The sequence below is a fragment of the Bipolaris oryzae genome (assembly GCF_000523455.1).
Source record: "Bipolaris oryzae ATCC 44560 unplaced genomic scaffold scaffold_49, whole genome shotgun sequence".
Taxonomy (NCBI): domain Eukaryota; kingdom Fungi; phylum Ascomycota; class Dothideomycetes; order Pleosporales; family Pleosporaceae; genus Bipolaris; species Bipolaris oryzae.
Window position 1 is genome coordinate 126,035 of NW_006911325.1, and position 16,343 is coordinate 142,377.

The window sequence follows — 16,343 nt, forward strand, 5'->3', positions numbered from 1 at the left end:
CGTGGTTTAATGCGGGCGGGAGAGTCCGTGAGTGTCAGAAGCTAAGTATACGTCACATGTCAGTTCACGGGGGTTGGGGAAGTAGGCGTCCATGCCAAGACCAAACCACTATCGCAACGAAACGCCCACTGTTGACACGATGAAGGCGTAGGATGGGTCTGGAATGGCCAGACTCTGTTGGGAGTGAAGAACACGAGAGGGGAGATTGCGCATGGCGAGCATGAGAGGAATAGCCGGTAGGATTTCGGCTGGTCGCAAAAAGCCGGCAGCAAGATATCTATTTTGGCCATTGCCTACTGCAGGGAACGAAGCGATGTGGGGGGGGCTTGGGCTGAACAGGCGTCTTGGGTCCCGGAAAATCAACGTTAGAATACGTAGTAGTCGGCTGCTGAACAATGGTGAACAAAGGGGGCAGCTGCTGCCACCGCCACTGTTTGCTGCACGGACAAAGCGTTGACTGATTCGTATCGATTGGCGTTTATAATAGTCATCCGGATAAAGAGCCTATGACGAATTCGGAAGTAACGATTCGAGCACACCTACTTACCCGACGCCGCTCCTCAGACCGGACCTTGGACTGGCGTCGACAGAGACCAAATCGCCCGGCTGGCAAGCGTTGCGATTCGTGGCCATGAAAAGGAGGGGTATAGTGTTTTGTTGCGTGTAAGTATCGAGGGTGGTGCGCATGACCTGTTGCCTCTCGTCAATGTTTCCTGTTGTCAGACAAACCACACTTTATTTCCTGATTGGGCCAATCACGAAACAAGCAAATAATGGCAGAAGAGATGCAGAAGCCGGCAAAGTACATATGGCGGTGAAGTGGGCGGGAGGGAAGCTTGTTTGCCCGAGCATGAAGAGCCAAGCCCGTCTCCTAATAGACGTTAAATACATGTGGTCTTGTGTGCAAGCCAATCGCTACACTTGGCCCAAAGGACATAGTGTCATCAAGCCGCCGTCCGGATATGGCTCGGTGTAGATCAGACTAATGATACCGGGCGGAGACCAGCTGACGGGTTTTTGACGAGAGAAGCGCTTCTGTTTCTTGATGATACCGCCATGCAACTGCAGATCGTCGCCAATCTCACAAGTCATGTGTTGACCAAACCATTTTGGTTTGTGCAAAGCCCATGCAAATGCCATGTCATTGTCATTGTCATTGTCATGCTCCTCCCATTTTCCCACAATGCACACCGTCTCCCTCACCCCACAGCAACAAAAAAACATCTCCACAGTTCATGTACTTGGAAACCTTCCTGGGCAACCGTTATTCATTTCCCGCCCCCCTGTCTCCGTTCCTTCCTCGCTCCCCGCCGCGGAACCTACATGTCTTTTCTCGGAACCTTCAAAATAAACTAAACACAGACATAAGAAAACGCCCCCAGTTGACCCGATCGACGGTTCTAGCGCAGGGTCTGGCCTTTGCAGGTGCCGCCAACCCCACACACGACGACACACACACACATTCAATAACCCTTGTGGCACACCAGGCAAACGCACGACACACACACAAACATGTGCTTACTTACTTACTTGCTTACTACTGTAGCCGCTGTGGGTCCCCCCTCCTCCTTACTCTCTGCGACAACCAACCACCAAAGAAAGAAAAGAGATGGCCCAACCCCACCGATACCGACCAGGTTGGGCAGGACCAACCCAACCCCAACCCCGCTAGCTTTCGTACCGGAGCCCGCCAGGCCAAAACGCCAAAAAGCTAGCGCCTAACGTACTTGTACCCTCGAGTTTTCCTGGTCAATAAACACGCGCAGTAGTTTCAAACGGCGGGTTCCCTGTGCTAAGAGAGATCCACCACCGCCGCCGTCTGACCTTCTTTGCATACTTGATTGGCCGCTGGCCAGCCCCCCTTCTCCATTGCAGGGAAAGCAGGGGGCGGACAGCGGAGCGGCTGACCATGTGGTATGTAAGTACGTATGCTTGATGTTGTGGAGTAATTAGTTGCTAGTTCAGTTAAGGAAATTAGGGAAGGAGGGCGGGAGGCAAGTGCGGGTAACGCTTGAAAGTCGCACACGCAGCACGCACACCCCTGACATAGTATGTCCGCCGCCGCCGCCCCTCGCTCCGCTCGCATGCCCTCTAAATTAGGGAGGGGGTGGGTTCTTCCATCTTACGCTGCATATGGTGGTGGCGGACAGACCAGGCAGGCGTGAAAGGAACAAAAATAAAAAAGGGTATTTAGGTACGCGGTTGTGCCCTCGCGTGTTTCTGCATTAACCTTTTCGTGTCCCTCCCGTTGCCCCCCGGCCGCCGCCGCCCCATCCCGGTATACAGATCCGCTCTCCGTTGGGCGATTAACCTTGCCGAGTGTACCTGGAACGGGCAATTAAGAAAAAAGTCTACAAGTCTAGAACCTTTTTTTTTATATACCTTCGGTCAATACTATACCTGCTACATATAAACTTCCCTCGATATCCCAGCACACTCAACCCCCCCTTTTTTTTCTTCTACGCGCATACACTACACATCTACGCACGCGACTACTCAATACATGCACACACGCTCCACACCAGGATTCATCATTGCGACAACAACAACAACAACAACAACGACAACAACAACTTGAACACTACGCATACAAACACGGACAAAATGCCCATCTTCCGCACCCTAACCACCAAACTCAAAACCTCCCTCTCTGCCTCCTCCTCCCCAGACACCACACCCGTCCAATCTCCCATCTCGCCCCAGGCCTCTTCCCCGCTATCCTCATTTGAGCGGCTGAGCGGCCGCAAGCAAGCCTCAGCCAGCACGACGGCCGTCGATGCCACGGCGGGAGAGCGACCACAGGTGCAAGAGCGAACAGACTCGTTTATGACGCACCATGGCACACAGGGCAGCAAAGAGAGTGTTGTGGAGAGGAAGATGGTGACGATGACGATGACGATGACGAAGCGGACGAGTCGGTTTAGGGAGGAGTTGGATTTTGAGGCTGAGGAGTGAAACGTTCAAGGAAACGATTAGAGAAAGAGAGGGTGGATGACGTTAAAAGGTATGTCTTTTTTTTCTTTTCATATTCTTATTGCTTTCAAGTGTAGTATTCTACATTGGAAGCGATCGAGTGTGTGTGACGGTTTACTAACATTCAATGTAGTCTGATCATGCTGTTTCTTCTGTCTCAGCGCCAGTTGCACTCTCAGCGTCACCGCCGCCTTGCAAGGGTGTACCCGTTCTACTTGCACTACCGCTCTTTGGGGGTCCTCTGGGCGGACCACCAGCCTTGGGTGGAGGAGGCACGCCGCTGCCTTTTGTCGGTGCATAGTCTTGCTCCAGACTCTTCTGCTCGCCTTCCTTGAAGTAGTCATCCAGTCCACCACCACCACCCGTCGCCGAACTGGCCACATGGTGCGCTCTGCCCTTCTTTTTAGGCGGTGGCGCGGTGCCTTGGGGAGGAGGCGACTTGGCCGGTAGCGCCATGTTGGCTGGGACGAAGAGCTCAGCCGGCGCACCCGACTGAGCAGGAATGCCCATGGAAGACACCAAGGGACGTTTTTCGTCAAACGATGTACTTCCGCTAGCATCGCCTGCCGAGAAGAAGGTTTCCCCAGGAGCTGGCGGAGGCTCATCTAGACCGGCTGGAATACGATGCAGCGCACCGAAACCGAGGACGCAACCCAATGCTCCCTCACCGCCCCAGTTTCGCGTCGGCGTGATGGTCACGGGTCGGGTCACGTTGTACTCATGGTTGTAAACATAGAGTCTCAACGGCCTATTTAGGAAGTCTTCGACAAGCTCGCCGAGTCCAGACTCGCCGCGCACGAGACCTTCGGGGCTGCCAATGACGTAGTCACCATAAGGAAGTAGTCCTGCGGTGTCTGCGGGCGAGTTCGGGGCTACATCCAGGATATGCCAGACGTCTTCTGCAACGGCAAGCGGTGACCATTGCAGGGCGATTCCTAGCGTTGGTTGATCTGCTGGGATCTGAAGATAGACTTCGCGAATCTTCTGGCCCTACGCAACAACGGCTTTAGTTTAGATTCCGCGTTAATATGAAAAATGAGAAATAAATAAAAAATAAAAGCAATTAAAAGAAAGGCTTAGCTATGACCGCCCGGGTGACGTGTGTTCGGGACATTTTTTGGTCCAAAAAAAAATAAACAATGCTTTTGGAAAATGACCCGTTGCATAAAAGCAAAATCTCCCGTGAGATATGACGCACTCAATGCGGCTCTAAGCATCTAGTCGACCAAAAAGAAGAACACACAGACCCAGGGAGAGCTGCACCCGCCGCCGTTAATGAAACATAAATGGGAACGGAACGTACCTTTGCACTGAAAATGCCCAAGCTAATCGTCGTCCCGGCACAGTTACGCACTTCTGTCGCAAAGAGATTGGGATCCGGATTATCCTGTACTCAAAACAAAACCAGATTAGCACAGAAAAAAAATATACACACACACAACATCCTAAAGCAACGATTCACTTGACCCGCACCCATTTCTTCATCCGTCATCCCTCCTTTTTTTTTCCTTCCCCCCTCCATGCTTGCCCCATCCTCTCTCTCTTCCTTTCCCCCCTTCCCCTTTGCCCTTTGCACGTGCTCCTCCTTCCCCCCCCCTCCCCCCAATATCAATCAATCCTTCTCTTACAATTAAAAAAAAACTGCGCTAAAAAAGGACAAAAGAGAGAAAGAAAGAAAGAAAAAAACTCACAATAGTCCTCCCATTAATCCCAATCACAAAATCAAACCACGGCTCAAGCGGAATCTCCAAATTCGCATTCCGCAGCACCTGAAACCCGTACGCCCCGTTCGTCGACGATTGGTGGTGGTGGTGCTGCTGCGCGTGCGTGTCGGATGGGAGCGGTGCAGCGTCTAGTCGCGATATGAAGCGGTTTAGGGCGCCGAAGACGGACATGATGGGAAGAGACGTTTGTGTGTGTGTGATGCTATTTTTTGTTTATTTATTTGCAGGAGGCGATGTATGTGGAGAGGGGAATGGAGAGGGGTGGGGCGCGGAGTGGGAGTTTGAGTGTCGTTGGATGGTTTCGATATATAACATGTGGCTTGACGCAAGCAAAGGGGAATCGTGTTGCTGGGTGGGGCTAAGCTGGATAGGGTAAGGTGGGGTTTAGACTGTGTTGCTTCGAACTATCTGCTATTGTGGTCGATCTGGCCCGCGCTGGTTGTTACTTTGTGCTGCAGAACTTGAACTTTTTTTTTTTTACTCTTTTTCTTCGAAGCTTTTTTTTGCAGTACGTGAACTCTATGGCTATAGTACTGTCCAGGAACAAGAGAAAATACTTCTTCTAAAATGAGCGACAACGGCGACGAGAACGATGTAGACCAGTGGTCCCGCGTCGAGCAATTCCCCGAACACCTCAAAAAGTATTGTTTTTAACCCCCCTTCATTGCCATAGTCACTTATGACGTTATCTCTGCAAAAAAAAGAAAAGAAGAGAAAAAAGATTCCTAATGGCTCACACAGATACTGGTTCCAACGCTTCAAAATCTGGGAAAACTACGATCAAGGCATCTGGATGACCGAAGACGCCTGGTTCGGCGTAACCCCCGAACCCATCGCCAACAAGATAGCCGCGCACATTGCCGAGTCTGCGCCCAAAGAAAAAACTGTCATTGTCGACGCGTTTGCGGGCGTAGGCGGCAACGCCATCGCACTTGCGCGGTCTGGTCGGTGGGAACGCGTGTTTGCGATTGAGAAGGATGCGAGGACGCTAAAGTGCGCAAAGCACAATGCCGAGATTTATGGGGTGAGCAACAAGATTTTCTGGCTCAATGCGGATTGCTTCGATGCCATCAATAGGTTTTCGGGCCAGAAGAATGTTGTGGTGTTTGCGAGTCCGCCCTGGGGAGGTTTGTAGTGGTGCCGCCTTTTTCTGGTTGATTATGCAATGCTGATAGGTACAGGGACTGAGTATGGCGCTGAGAATGTCTTTGATCTGACAAAGATGGAGCCGTACAACCTTGATAAGCTCTACAAAGCCTTCACGAAAGTGAGCAATGAAGTGGTATTGTATCTGCCGAGGACATCGGATCTCAATCAAATTGCCAAGTATGGCCAAGATGGCAAGAAGCTCGAGGTGGCACATTATGCTATGATGGGTGCAAGTAAGGTAAGTGAAGATTGATTATGATGGTCTTAATAGGTATGCTAATGAGGATAGGCTCTATGTGTGTATTTTGGAGACTTTGATTTCGAGATGGAAGAGGAAAATGAATAGATTGTTCACTAGACAAAGTGTCTCATAACCTCCTGTTCGACCTTACAGCTCTCTAGTAATTGATGACTTCCCTGTCTGACTTGAGCTCAGTCTTCTGCCTACACTGTTCCTATGAACCGGCAACTTTAAAATTTTGTTCCTTTTTGCGTGATGAATATTAAATGCAGCGTCCCAAAACACCGTCGCTATGCATTGAAAAAAAACTCTCTTGTTAAGAGAGGAAGAAGGAAAGAATAACATGTAACACGCTTCATCAGCGCTTCACCATACCTTCCGTAGAACCCGAACAACACAACCCTGGACCAGGGAGATGGCAAGCATGATATTCCTTTTCATACTTGCATGTACACGAAGGAGTCGCCCTCATGACTATTCCGCACATCATAGCGCAAATGCGCTTGCTGGAAATGTGATACCTGTGCCACATCTCCATCTCATACCAACGTGAACACAAGGCTGATGAGTAACAGCGATATGATACCACTATTGCACCATCGTGATAAGAGGCATACCCATAACACGATCCTCAAGACCGACCCTGATTTCAAGACGGTGAACCAGCAAAAGAAGGAGTGGCAGGAACAGTCGCAGTAGCCGGTGATGCAGCATTCGCATCTTTGAAAGTGTCGTTTTGTTTCCTCTGGCCATTGAGGAGAGGACAGAGCCTAAACCATTGTTAGTAAAGAATTGTTCAATCGATAAAAGAGGGGAAAGAATTTCAGAGAACTTGTTAACACACTTTTTGTTCGTCTTGATGTGGCCCACCTCGCCGCAGTTAGCGCACTTGCGAGGTGTTGCTCCCCCCTTTCCTGGACCACCGGTTACGCCTCCTTCGCCTGTCTGTGATTTGTGTAGGCCCTTTGCCTTTTCTCGACCCTCACGACGTTCTATGTTGCGGGCGAGACGGGCAAGCTCGGCCTTGAGCTTGATTTGCTGAGCCTTGTCTACTTCAGGGTCGCCGGTGGGCTTGATGTCTTCGATACGCATGTTCAGCAGACGCTCTTGGCGCTTGTGCTTGATGTAGAGTTGAATGACAGCTGGATCTGTGATGATTTCTGTGACGTCCTCGTACTCGTCGTACTTGTTCTTGATGGTTCGTGTGATCTTGAGCTTCTTGCCGCGGTTGTCTGCATTGCTATTGCGAGACATTTGCGACATTGTTTCATCGTCATGCCGCATTGTAGCTGGCGTTCCCATCTCAGAACGTTGACGTGGGAGATTGTTGCGGGGCACGGCTGTGTCGACATCGTCCTCGGTATCGGAAGGCGGGTTCTGAGCAGATAGACTCTCCTTCTGCTTGTTCCAAATACGCTTGATAGCGTTCTCATACATAACCTGCTGGCGCTGTACGTTGTAGCTGTGACCGCCGAGTTCCTTCATCTTCTTGCTATCAAGTCGATCAGCGGCACTCTCACCAACATCCCTAAAGCCACCCTTCATCGAGACTTTGATGAAACTGAATCCCAAGCCTTGTCCAGTAGGGTCACCTTCTCCATGAAGCTCCAGCATAGCCTTGCCGGCACATGCATTCAAGAAGTTCTTCGTAGTGTTCCACGGCGCCAACTTGACATCGGCGTTTTCGTTGTCTGCTTCATCGTCGTCATCACGGATCTCATTCGACTTGATACCGGCGTCCTGAAGCTGCTTGTCACCAGCATGCATGGAGTCAATAAGACAAACGTCTTCCGGCTTTATCCAAGTGCGCAAAATTGGCTCTTCAGGCACAGTCTCGCCAGGCACAGGCTCCCAAGTACCTATGTCCTTTTGGTACTTCATGATCTCGCGCATTCGAGAGCGATTTTGCGCAATTTCAGTACCGGGAAGATGCTGCTTGATCATCTCGTTACTAACCCAAGGTTGTCGCGCTCCTCTCTGTTGTCCTTTTCGGTACAATCTGAACGCCAGCATCTTGAGTCGCTTCTTCGATGCTTCAGTAACCTTTCGGGCATGTGTACCAGGCACCTCGACGGATGGGAACTGCTGACCAACCACCATAAGGTTGGGAATAGTCCGCATGTAGTACCTGGGGCCATTAACCCCAGTCCAGCTTCTGCTAACGAGGAAATCGGTCTCTTCAGGCTTGTGCTTGAACACTGGCGCTCTATACATGGCGTTGTGGAGCGTTAGTACCTGCTGGCCTGGCTCGACTTGGCCAAACAGAGAGAAAGGACTCTTGTCCTGTGGTAGCAGGATCGAAGTTTCCCCAATTCCATCTTCCGGTTTCGGACGTGCTGTGTCTTCCATATCTTTCCGCCGGTAGTAGTTGAGAATCTTGATGCCCATGCCAAAGTTGGACAAAGTGGTAGGGTACTCTTCCGAGTATTCAGCGAGGAGGAGATCTGAGTTATCACCAATGTTGAGGTCTTCTGCGGTAGCGAAGGCCTCGGATGGCTTGAGGTTTTTCTTGTGCTTTCTTTTGACTGACTTGAGTGACGAGATACTGGCTCGCTCACCAGGCTTGAATGTAATGGTGGGCCGATGGAAAGATCGAAGCTCGCGATCGGAAAGTGCAACCTTGTAGAAAGGATATTGCAACTTGAGTGCGGGCAGACTGTGCTCAACGTTCATGTGTCCAATAGTACTACGGACCTTCTGTTGGCTGCTTTCTTTGAGCGCGTCATATGCCTCATCATTAGAAATATTGTAGCGCTTGAACATAGGGTTTGCAAGACTGCCGCGACTATCGCGCTTGAGTCCCAGGCCCAATGTTCGAGGCTTTGGAGGCTCTGCACTCGGCTGTTGTACATCCAGCAGGAGATGAGGGTCATTCATGTCCAGGAGAATCTTCTTTGACAGCTTTGCCGTCTCCAGCTCAGGATCGTCCCAAGTGGGCAAATCCATGTGATCGTACACAGAAAACTGGATGGACTGGTCGTGGTCTCCGAGTCTGCGTTTCTTGCTCGGTGACTGCCCAGCATTGACACTATCAGGTGGAGTTGGTGCTTGACCGTTCTCGGAAAGGATTGCAGCGTTTGAGTCATCTGGAACTTCCCAGTCCTCACAGGCGATTCTAAGGTCGCTCCATGATACATTGCCAATCATTTCGTGATCGTCAATCGTATCAAAGTGATCGAAATCCATCTGCTCGTTCCCATCACCATCATCTTCTGCAGTGCTCGTGATTTGTATGATTCCACCTTGCTCCTCCTCTTGTTGCCGGCCGGACTTGGCGGTGGTCGTGGGATGTAATCGAAAACTCTTCTCCTGATCTGGTGCGATGTCCAGAGTAAGTTTGTTCATTTGGAACGGCCTTGGTGCCTTTGGCGGAACTTTTGGGATGTAAAAGGCGCGTTTTCGCGGTACGAGACTGAAGAAACGTGGCGGTTTGTCTGCCTCAAAGTTGGGCCAAATCTTCTCAAATTCCTCTCTTGATGTCTTCTTAGGTGCATCCGCTAACTCATCCTTCTTGCGAAGAGACTGGGCGAAGAGGGCCAGCTGTTCACGCACTTCCGGGTCTTCCTCCTCTTCCTCTTCCTCCTGAGTCGCCGTTTGTGCATTGGTGCGGCTGCTCTGTTGCGACTTGTCCTGACCAGCCACGTTGAAGCCTTCTTGGACTAGATCCTCGATGGATGTGAGTGGGTCGTCCTTGTGCTGTGTATTTTCCCGTGTAGGATCTGAATGATCTGGGTCATCGCCAAAAAGGTCGTCCTGTGCATCGCCATCGCCAAACAAATCATCCATATCCACGTCGCCGTTATCGAGTGTGCCACCGGAGTCCTGCATTGTGGTTCCGCTAAAGTTGATACCGGCGTCGTCATCGCCTCCGCCAGACTCAAACTCTTCTTCAGGCAGATCATCATCGCCAATATCCTCGTAATCCACGGCATCATCCGCCTTCTCGCCAGCCTCAAGTGGACGCGAGGCGATGCCACTTAACAAGTCTTCTTCGCCTTCCGCCGCCCCCATTTGCGCCTGGCGCATGATTCTTGCAAAGTCTTCATCTTCCGCTGCGTCGCTGTGGCTGCTCGCCGTTGGGTTGTGCTCGTCGTCCATGGTCGCGTGCGATGCGGGCGTCCTCAAAGAGTGAAATCAGAGTGTATGAAGTTCGCTATCAATTCCGATATAATTGCAGCCGCGCAAATTATGGGTAAGAGCGAAGTATGCACCGCGGGGCGGGTGAAGGACCGAGGGGTGCGCGTACCGTCATTCACGCTGCCACCGCGCTCGGAATACAGTGACACGTAATGAAGGCAATCGGTCCGGTTGGCACACTCGTCGCGACTGTGATTCCAATGTATCTCCTGGTGATTTCGATCCGCCGCAGTCGGTGTGGCCAACGGGCTCGTTGTCGTGTGCAACTGATGGAGGAGTCGCGGTTCACAAGTTCGAAGGCCGCGGCGAATTGGTCCATGCGTCGTTCCATGAGCGGTCCGATTAGCGCGATGGTTCGCGGACATCAGCTTCCGCTCCGTCTTATATAATACAATCAATAAACAATCACGACGATGATTTGAACGTTATTTTCATATTCAATAAAACGTCTAATAGGTACAGTCATTCAAGAAAGATAACATTAAAATTGCATCAGTCGTCAAGTACCAAGCCGTGGACATTTCCCTGTGGTATCGTAACCCCAACTTGCTCTATACCAAACGCATCCCTCGTGATACCATTCCCAAACACCCAAACGCCCATATTGAGAAGATATAGCGTTGCTAGTCATTCTCGTCATGCCTGGGCGTTGATATAATCCTTGTTCTCAATCGTAACACTCTTTGTCTGTCGCGTTGTTAGCTAGGATTCAGGCCACCATAACTTTATCATTGCGTTACTCACCATGTGATTAACCTTGTAAACACCAACCAACCGACTTGCAAGTTCAAACATGTTGTTTCGGAGCGAAATGACTATGAACTGCGCATTCTTGGTCCTCTCTTTGATGTAGCTGGCGACAATGCTCACATTTCGGAAATCCAGCGCGGCGTCAATCTCGTCCATAACGTATAAAGGCGTCGGCTTGTAATGGTGCAGTGCGAATACCAAGGCAAGGGATGACAGCGTCTTCTCTCCACCAGACAAGTTGCTGATGTTTTTCCAAGATTTCTTAGGAGGCATGACGGAGAAACGAATACCTTCAGAAAAGGCATCGAGCGTATCTTCGTACTCGAGTTCGGCATTGCCACCCATGGTAATCATTTGGTACATCTCCTTGAGACGTGCCGTGATGATGTCGAAGCCTTCCTTGAAGCCCTCTTTGCGTAGGCGTCGAAGTTCTTCGCATTTGTGCTTTGCAGCATCACGTGCGCTGACGGCAGTCGCCAGGTCTGCTGAGCGTGCAGCATGCTCTTCCACACGCTTGCGGTATTCGGCGAGAACAGACAGATCGACTTGTGTAGACTCGTTCTTCTTCTCCAGGTGCGCAATTTGCTCCTTGAGAGCACCCTTGTCCATATCCTGGAGTTCGTCTTTGCTGTAGGAGGGTAGACCTTCGCCGCCACTGCCGCCTTCTTGCTCTTCGCCCAGGTCTGTTACACTGTTGTACGCAAGCTTGCTCAGCTTATCTTGGAAGTAGGCCTGCTTCTTCTGAAACTCATTAAGAGTCTTTTGTCCTTCTTCGAGCTTGTTGCGCATCTCAATCTCGACAGCACGTGTCTCGTTGAGTTGGGTCATCTTCTCATCAAGCTCGTTCTTGACGACCTGCAACTCTTCCTTTCTGGTCTCAAGCTCCTCTTGTGCTTCTTCAGCTTGTTGTCGTATTCCAGAGACATCCCGTTGTTGAGAGGCCATATCTCCCTCAACCTTCTCGGCTTCGGCAGCAAGCTTCTCTAGTTCCTTGATGGCGTCGTTGTGTGCCTTCTCGTGCTTGGCGCGTTGCTTCTCCTCTTTCGATTTGGAAACCTCAGCGTTTGAAGCCTGCTCGGTAAGCGTATCGATCTGGCCCTTCAGACCATCAACCTTGGCCTTTTGACTTCGCAGTTTGACACCTCCAATCTCCATAATCTTGTCTTGTAGGGCCTTGATCTCAGCCTCAATGTCTTCTGTCTCGGCGCCAAGCTTGGAAACCTCCTTCTCCATCGAAGCGATGCTCTTCTCTAGTGACGAGATGCGACCCTTATCCGTCTTAGTGGACGCTTGCTCGCTGCCTAGCTCCTTGATGCGGCGCTGGCAGTCGAGGATGTTGCGGTCGAAACTCTCCAACTCGAGTGCAAGCTTCTGTGCCTTGGTGTCCAGCTCAGGAATTTGCTGGTTGAGATCTCGCAGTCTTGTCTCTAGCTCACGCAGCTCTTGCTGGAACTCTGTGAAGGTCTGCTCCAGTGTATCTCGATCCTGTTCAAGCTTGGCAACTTGGTCCCTCGAGACATCTGACGCAAGCTTAGATGACATCTTGCCCTTTACCACGCGACTTCCACCACCGCTCATGGTTCCTGCTGTGTCAATGAGCTTGCCGTCCAGGGTAACAACTCGCCATCGTTTGGCACCATACGCGATACGCTCAGCCTGGTCCAGGTCCTCAGCTACAAGTGTGTTTGTCATGACCTGGAAGAAGGCGGGCCTGAGTTTTTCGTGCTTGGGTTTGACAAGGTCGAAGAGGCGAGGTACATTCTCTGGAGTTTGAACAGGCGACATGTCGCGCTTGGCAAGACGGTCCAGTAGGATGAAGTTGGCACGGCCAAGGTTATTCTTTCGTAGGTATTCAATGCACTGCTGACCAGATTCCACAGTATCAACAACCATGTTGTCCAGCTGTGGACAGGCCGTCGATATGGCAACGTCATATTTCTGATCGATGGTACCCAGATTGCCAAGACGACCGTGGAAGCCGTCGATACGTCCAGACTCCTTCAAGCGCATGAGACCTGTCAAGACATTGCCTTGAGTCTGAGCAGAGGAAAGACTGGCACGAGCCTCATCAGCCTTTGCTCGTGCTCCAGAAAGCTTCGACCTCAACAGAGGTTCTTTCTGCGTAATCTCTTCGAGCTTGGCTTGCGTTTTCTGAATGTCTTTCTCCACTCGTCTCCTTTCAGCCTTGCATTCGTCAAGCTCTGCAGCCTTGGCCTGTTTCGCTTCCTCTAAGCCTTCGATTCTGGCCTCGACATCGGCGATACCCTTGGCACCCGCATTCTCGCGCTCACGCATAATGTCGAGTTCACTTTGCGCGACAGCAATGGCTGATTGTTTCTCGTTGATCTTGGCTTTCCAAGGCTCCAAGGACTTTTGCTTTGCTGCGATCTCGTCCGAAAGACCCTGCGTCTTGCCTGCAAGGCTCTTCCGAATAGCCTCAAGCTCCTTTTCTTCGGCCTTCATTCTTTCCTCGATTTCAGCGATTTCTTCAGCATAACGTTCGAGATCAGCAGAGTACTGCTTTGCGAGACTCTCCGCCTCTGAGCGACCGTAGTAGCTTGTTTCTTTGGTCTTTTCGAGTTTCTTTTGCTTGCCCGCTAGGAACTTTTTCTTCTCTTCGAACTTGACGGTCTCTTTGTCGATGCGAGCTACTTCCTTTTGGAATTCCTGATTCTTCTTTTCGAGCTGCTCGCATTCCTTTACGCCCTTCTTGTATCGGCGCTCGAGTTCCTTGATCTCTTCTTCGTTGCCCTGATGTCTTTGGAGTTCCTCGTCTAGCTGAGCCTGCAGCTGAGTAACGGATTCCTGGGTGACCTGGATGTGATCATCAAACTCGGAAACATAAATCTGGTAGAGGGTGGACTGCTTCGAAGCGAGCTCATTCTCGTCTCGGATATACGCTAGAGCTTTATCTTTCTTCTCCTCTAGAGCGCCCTTTTCTTTTTCTACGTGTTGCACACGACTGCTCTTCTCCCGGCAGACTTCGTTCAAAGTTTCGACTTCTACTTCAGACTCTGCAATTGGTGTCTTGTACTTGGACGTACCAATGATATCTTCCAGGTACTCAAGAAGACCGTCATCGTGCTCGCCCTGGGCTTTTGGTTTCATCTGTGCAATAGACTCAACCTCGCCCTGGAGAATGAGAAAGCGCTTATGGTCCAGATCAACTCCTCGATCCTTGAGCAGATTTGTGACAATGGTGAACGTTGACTCCTTTCTGTTAATATAGTACTTGCTAGAGTTGTTCTTGAAAGCCCTTCGCGAAATCACGAGCTGTGAGTCCGGGATAACCTCATGCCCGCCCTCAGGAAGATCTTTGACTTCCTGGAAGTGGACTTCGACCTCACAAAAGTCCAGGTTTGGAAACGCAGCCGAGTTGTGGATCAGGGCCGAGAGCTTGCTCTGTCTCATCTTGTTTGCGCGGAAACCAAAGACGAAAAGTAGCGAGTCAATGACGTTGGACTTGCCTGAACCATTTGGTCCCACGACCGAAGAGAATGAGGCATGAAATGGACCCACTTCTTGTCGACCAGCATAACTCTTGAAGTTGTTTAGAACAAGCCAGGTGATCACTGTGCGCTGCTTTGGTGGGGCAGGCTCATGTAAAGAGGGTATGGCAGCCGCTCGCCTCTTGACCACAATATCAATGGGTTCGAGCATAGTTTGCTGTGTGTTGGCATCTTCCAATGCCTTAGCCGGAGTTTGTGGTTCTTCTGGTTGCTGAGTCTCTACTTCGGGCTCTGGTATGGGGGTCTCCTCCTTCGCCTCTATTTGTGTAACTTCAGCAATGGGTTCGGGCTTTGCTTCCAGCTCTGTCTCTGGCTCAATCTCTGGCTGTAGTTCAGAGATAGGCGCTGCGTCGGTCATAACCGTGTCGCCGTCAACGTCGGCTTGAGGCGAGCTAGGTGCGATTGTGGTCTCGGAGGCCTGCTCAGGCTCAGGGGATACAGAGGGGTCAGGTGTGAGTAACTGGGACGATTCCTCAACCGGCTCTACCGGAGCAACTGAAGCGCGAGGCTTCCGCCCACGCTTCTTGGGCATTGCCTTGGGAGGCGAAGAGGCCCTGGTGCTCTCCACTGCACGACTCGATGCTTGTGTAGGCTCCGCAGACTCGGTAATGCGAGGCCGCCGCCTTGCAGCTGGCTTGGGTGTTGCATCTTCGCCCTGGGCCACAGCCTTTTTTGGTCTCCCCCTCCCTCGTCCAGTCTTGAGTGGCGCAGGTGCTGGTGTGAATTCCTCCTCTTCCTCTTCCTTCACTTCCGGGGTTGGTGTCCCGTTCTCCTCGCCATCTGATTCCTCAATGACGGGCGCCTTTCGGCGTGTTGCAGCGGCGCGCGTCGACTTCCTGGGCGTCTCATAAGACATTGTCGGTGTCGCTGTGCGTGTATGTTAGTCGTGATATAGAGGCCGTGTGTCCCTCGGGTCTTCTGGCTGATTGCTGCCCTGCGCCTTCCATTGTTTGTTTTCGAGGAAACCACGCTAAGCACGGGTCAACCCCGCGGCCGCCCCACGCGTCCCTTTGGCCTCAGGGACCTGAACCACATAGTCCGCCCCTCCAGCAAGAAGGGATATTTTGGCCATTGGTAGTCCACTATCACGTTTCCATAGATCATCGGGAATTGTAAGCAAACTTTGCTTGCTAGTTGGACGAGATAGGCATCATGATCCCGATGTCAACATGTCAATTTTGTGTAGGGCGCCGTAGGTGATATAATGACAATGTCGGTCCCCACTACAGTGTCACTCGTCGGTAGATGTATTTATCATGGCCTGATCAGCCTCCTTCTCTTCCATTCGAATACTTTCATCTAATTATCACCAAAAACATTACCCTGCTCTTTCATACCATCTTGCTATACCTGCCCCCATGACATCCGCTCTCCAAAAGTTCAAGCTTGTCTTCTTCGTGCCTCCCTCGGCACTGAGCGCTTGCAAGACCGCTGTTTTCAGCGCTGGTGCAGGACGTTACCCAGGTCCGGGTGGATATACCGAGGTATGCTTCTGTACCAGGGGCACCGGACAGTTCAGGCCTGGTGATGCTGCCAATCCAAATGTAAGTTGTGTTGGACTTTTTATATACCTGTACAGAACCAAAGCAGGAGGCTGATGATACTTGGACAGATCGGGAAAGTTGGCGAGCTGGAAGAGGCTGATGAATACAGAGTAGAGACGCTATGTCTAGGGCGCGATGCAGCCGTCAAGGCTGTCGAAGCACTGAAAAAGTGAGTTCACCTATGCGGTAAAGTAGAAAAATATTGACTGAAGCAGAGCACATCCATATGAGGAGGTTGCATACGAGGTGTATAAGATTGAAGACATTTGAGGAGGTTGGTGTTTCACACGGCACTGATTTATTATATATAGCAAGA

The 16,343-nt window shown here is 51.1% G+C and overlaps 7 protein-coding genes across 7 annotated transcripts; 3 read left to right on the forward strand and 4 right to left on the reverse strand.

Annotated features, from left to right (window-relative positions):
- Positions 1-108: 108 nt before the first annotated feature.
- COCMIDRAFT_25599 (uncharacterized protein) lies at positions 109-687 on the reverse strand (the record flags this gene model as incomplete). The annotated part of the gene is made up of 2 exons (XM_007688904.1): positions 109-331; positions 548-687. The coding sequence occupies 2 exons, from the start codon at positions 685-687 to the stop codon at positions 109-111; spliced, it is 363 nt and encodes a 120-aa protein (XP_007687094.1).
- Positions 688-2,604: 1,917 nt separating this feature from the next.
- On the forward strand, positions 2,605-2,955 carry COCMIDRAFT_36009 (uncharacterized protein; the record flags this gene model as incomplete). The annotated part of the gene is made up of 1 exon (XM_007688919.1): positions 2,605-2,955. The coding sequence occupies one exon, from the start codon at positions 2,605-2,607 to the stop codon at positions 2,953-2,955; it is 351 nt and encodes a 116-aa protein (XP_007687109.1).
- A 165-nt stretch (positions 2,956-3,120) lies between these two features.
- Positions 3,121-4,868, reverse strand: COCMIDRAFT_65731 (uncharacterized protein; the record flags this gene model as incomplete). The annotated part of the gene is made up of 3 exons (XM_007688942.1): positions 3,121-3,963; positions 4,277-4,360; positions 4,665-4,868. Coding segments are annotated over 3 exons (1,131 nt in total), but the record flags the coding sequence as incomplete, so codon positions are not given.
- Positions 4,869-5,264: 396 nt separating this feature from the next.
- COCMIDRAFT_93003 (uncharacterized protein) lies at positions 5,265-6,192 on the forward strand (the record flags this gene model as incomplete). Its single annotated transcript, XM_007688943.1, has 4 exons — positions 5,265-5,338; positions 5,439-5,824; positions 5,879-6,084; positions 6,136-6,192. 4 exons carry the CDS (start codon positions 5,265-5,267, stop codon positions 6,190-6,192), a joined length of 723 nt encoding a protein of 240 aa, XP_007687133.1.
- Positions 6,193-6,736: 544 nt separating this feature from the next.
- COCMIDRAFT_4558 (uncharacterized protein) lies at positions 6,737-10,185 on the reverse strand (the record flags this gene model as incomplete). Its single annotated transcript, XM_007688896.1, has 2 exons — positions 6,737-6,857; positions 6,932-10,185. The coding sequence occupies 2 exons, from the start codon at positions 10,183-10,185 to the stop codon at positions 6,737-6,739; spliced, it is 3,375 nt and encodes a 1,124-aa protein (XP_007687086.1).
- A 675-nt stretch (positions 10,186-10,860) lies between these two features.
- COCMIDRAFT_25604 (uncharacterized protein) lies at positions 10,861-15,339 on the reverse strand (the record flags this gene model as incomplete). The annotated part of the gene is made up of 2 exons (XM_007688905.1): positions 10,861-10,911; positions 10,969-15,339. 2 exons carry the CDS (start codon positions 15,337-15,339, stop codon positions 10,861-10,863), a joined length of 4,422 nt encoding a protein of 1,473 aa, XP_007687095.1.
- Positions 15,340-15,841: 502 nt separating this feature from the next.
- Positions 15,842-16,297, forward strand: COCMIDRAFT_36014 (uncharacterized protein; the record flags this gene model as incomplete). Its single annotated transcript, XM_007688920.1, has 3 exons — positions 15,842-16,027; positions 16,096-16,196; positions 16,243-16,297. The coding sequence occupies 3 exons, from the start codon at positions 15,842-15,844 to the stop codon at positions 16,295-16,297; spliced, it is 342 nt and encodes a 113-aa protein (XP_007687110.1).
- Between the last annotated feature and the right edge of the window lie 46 nt (positions 16,298-16,343).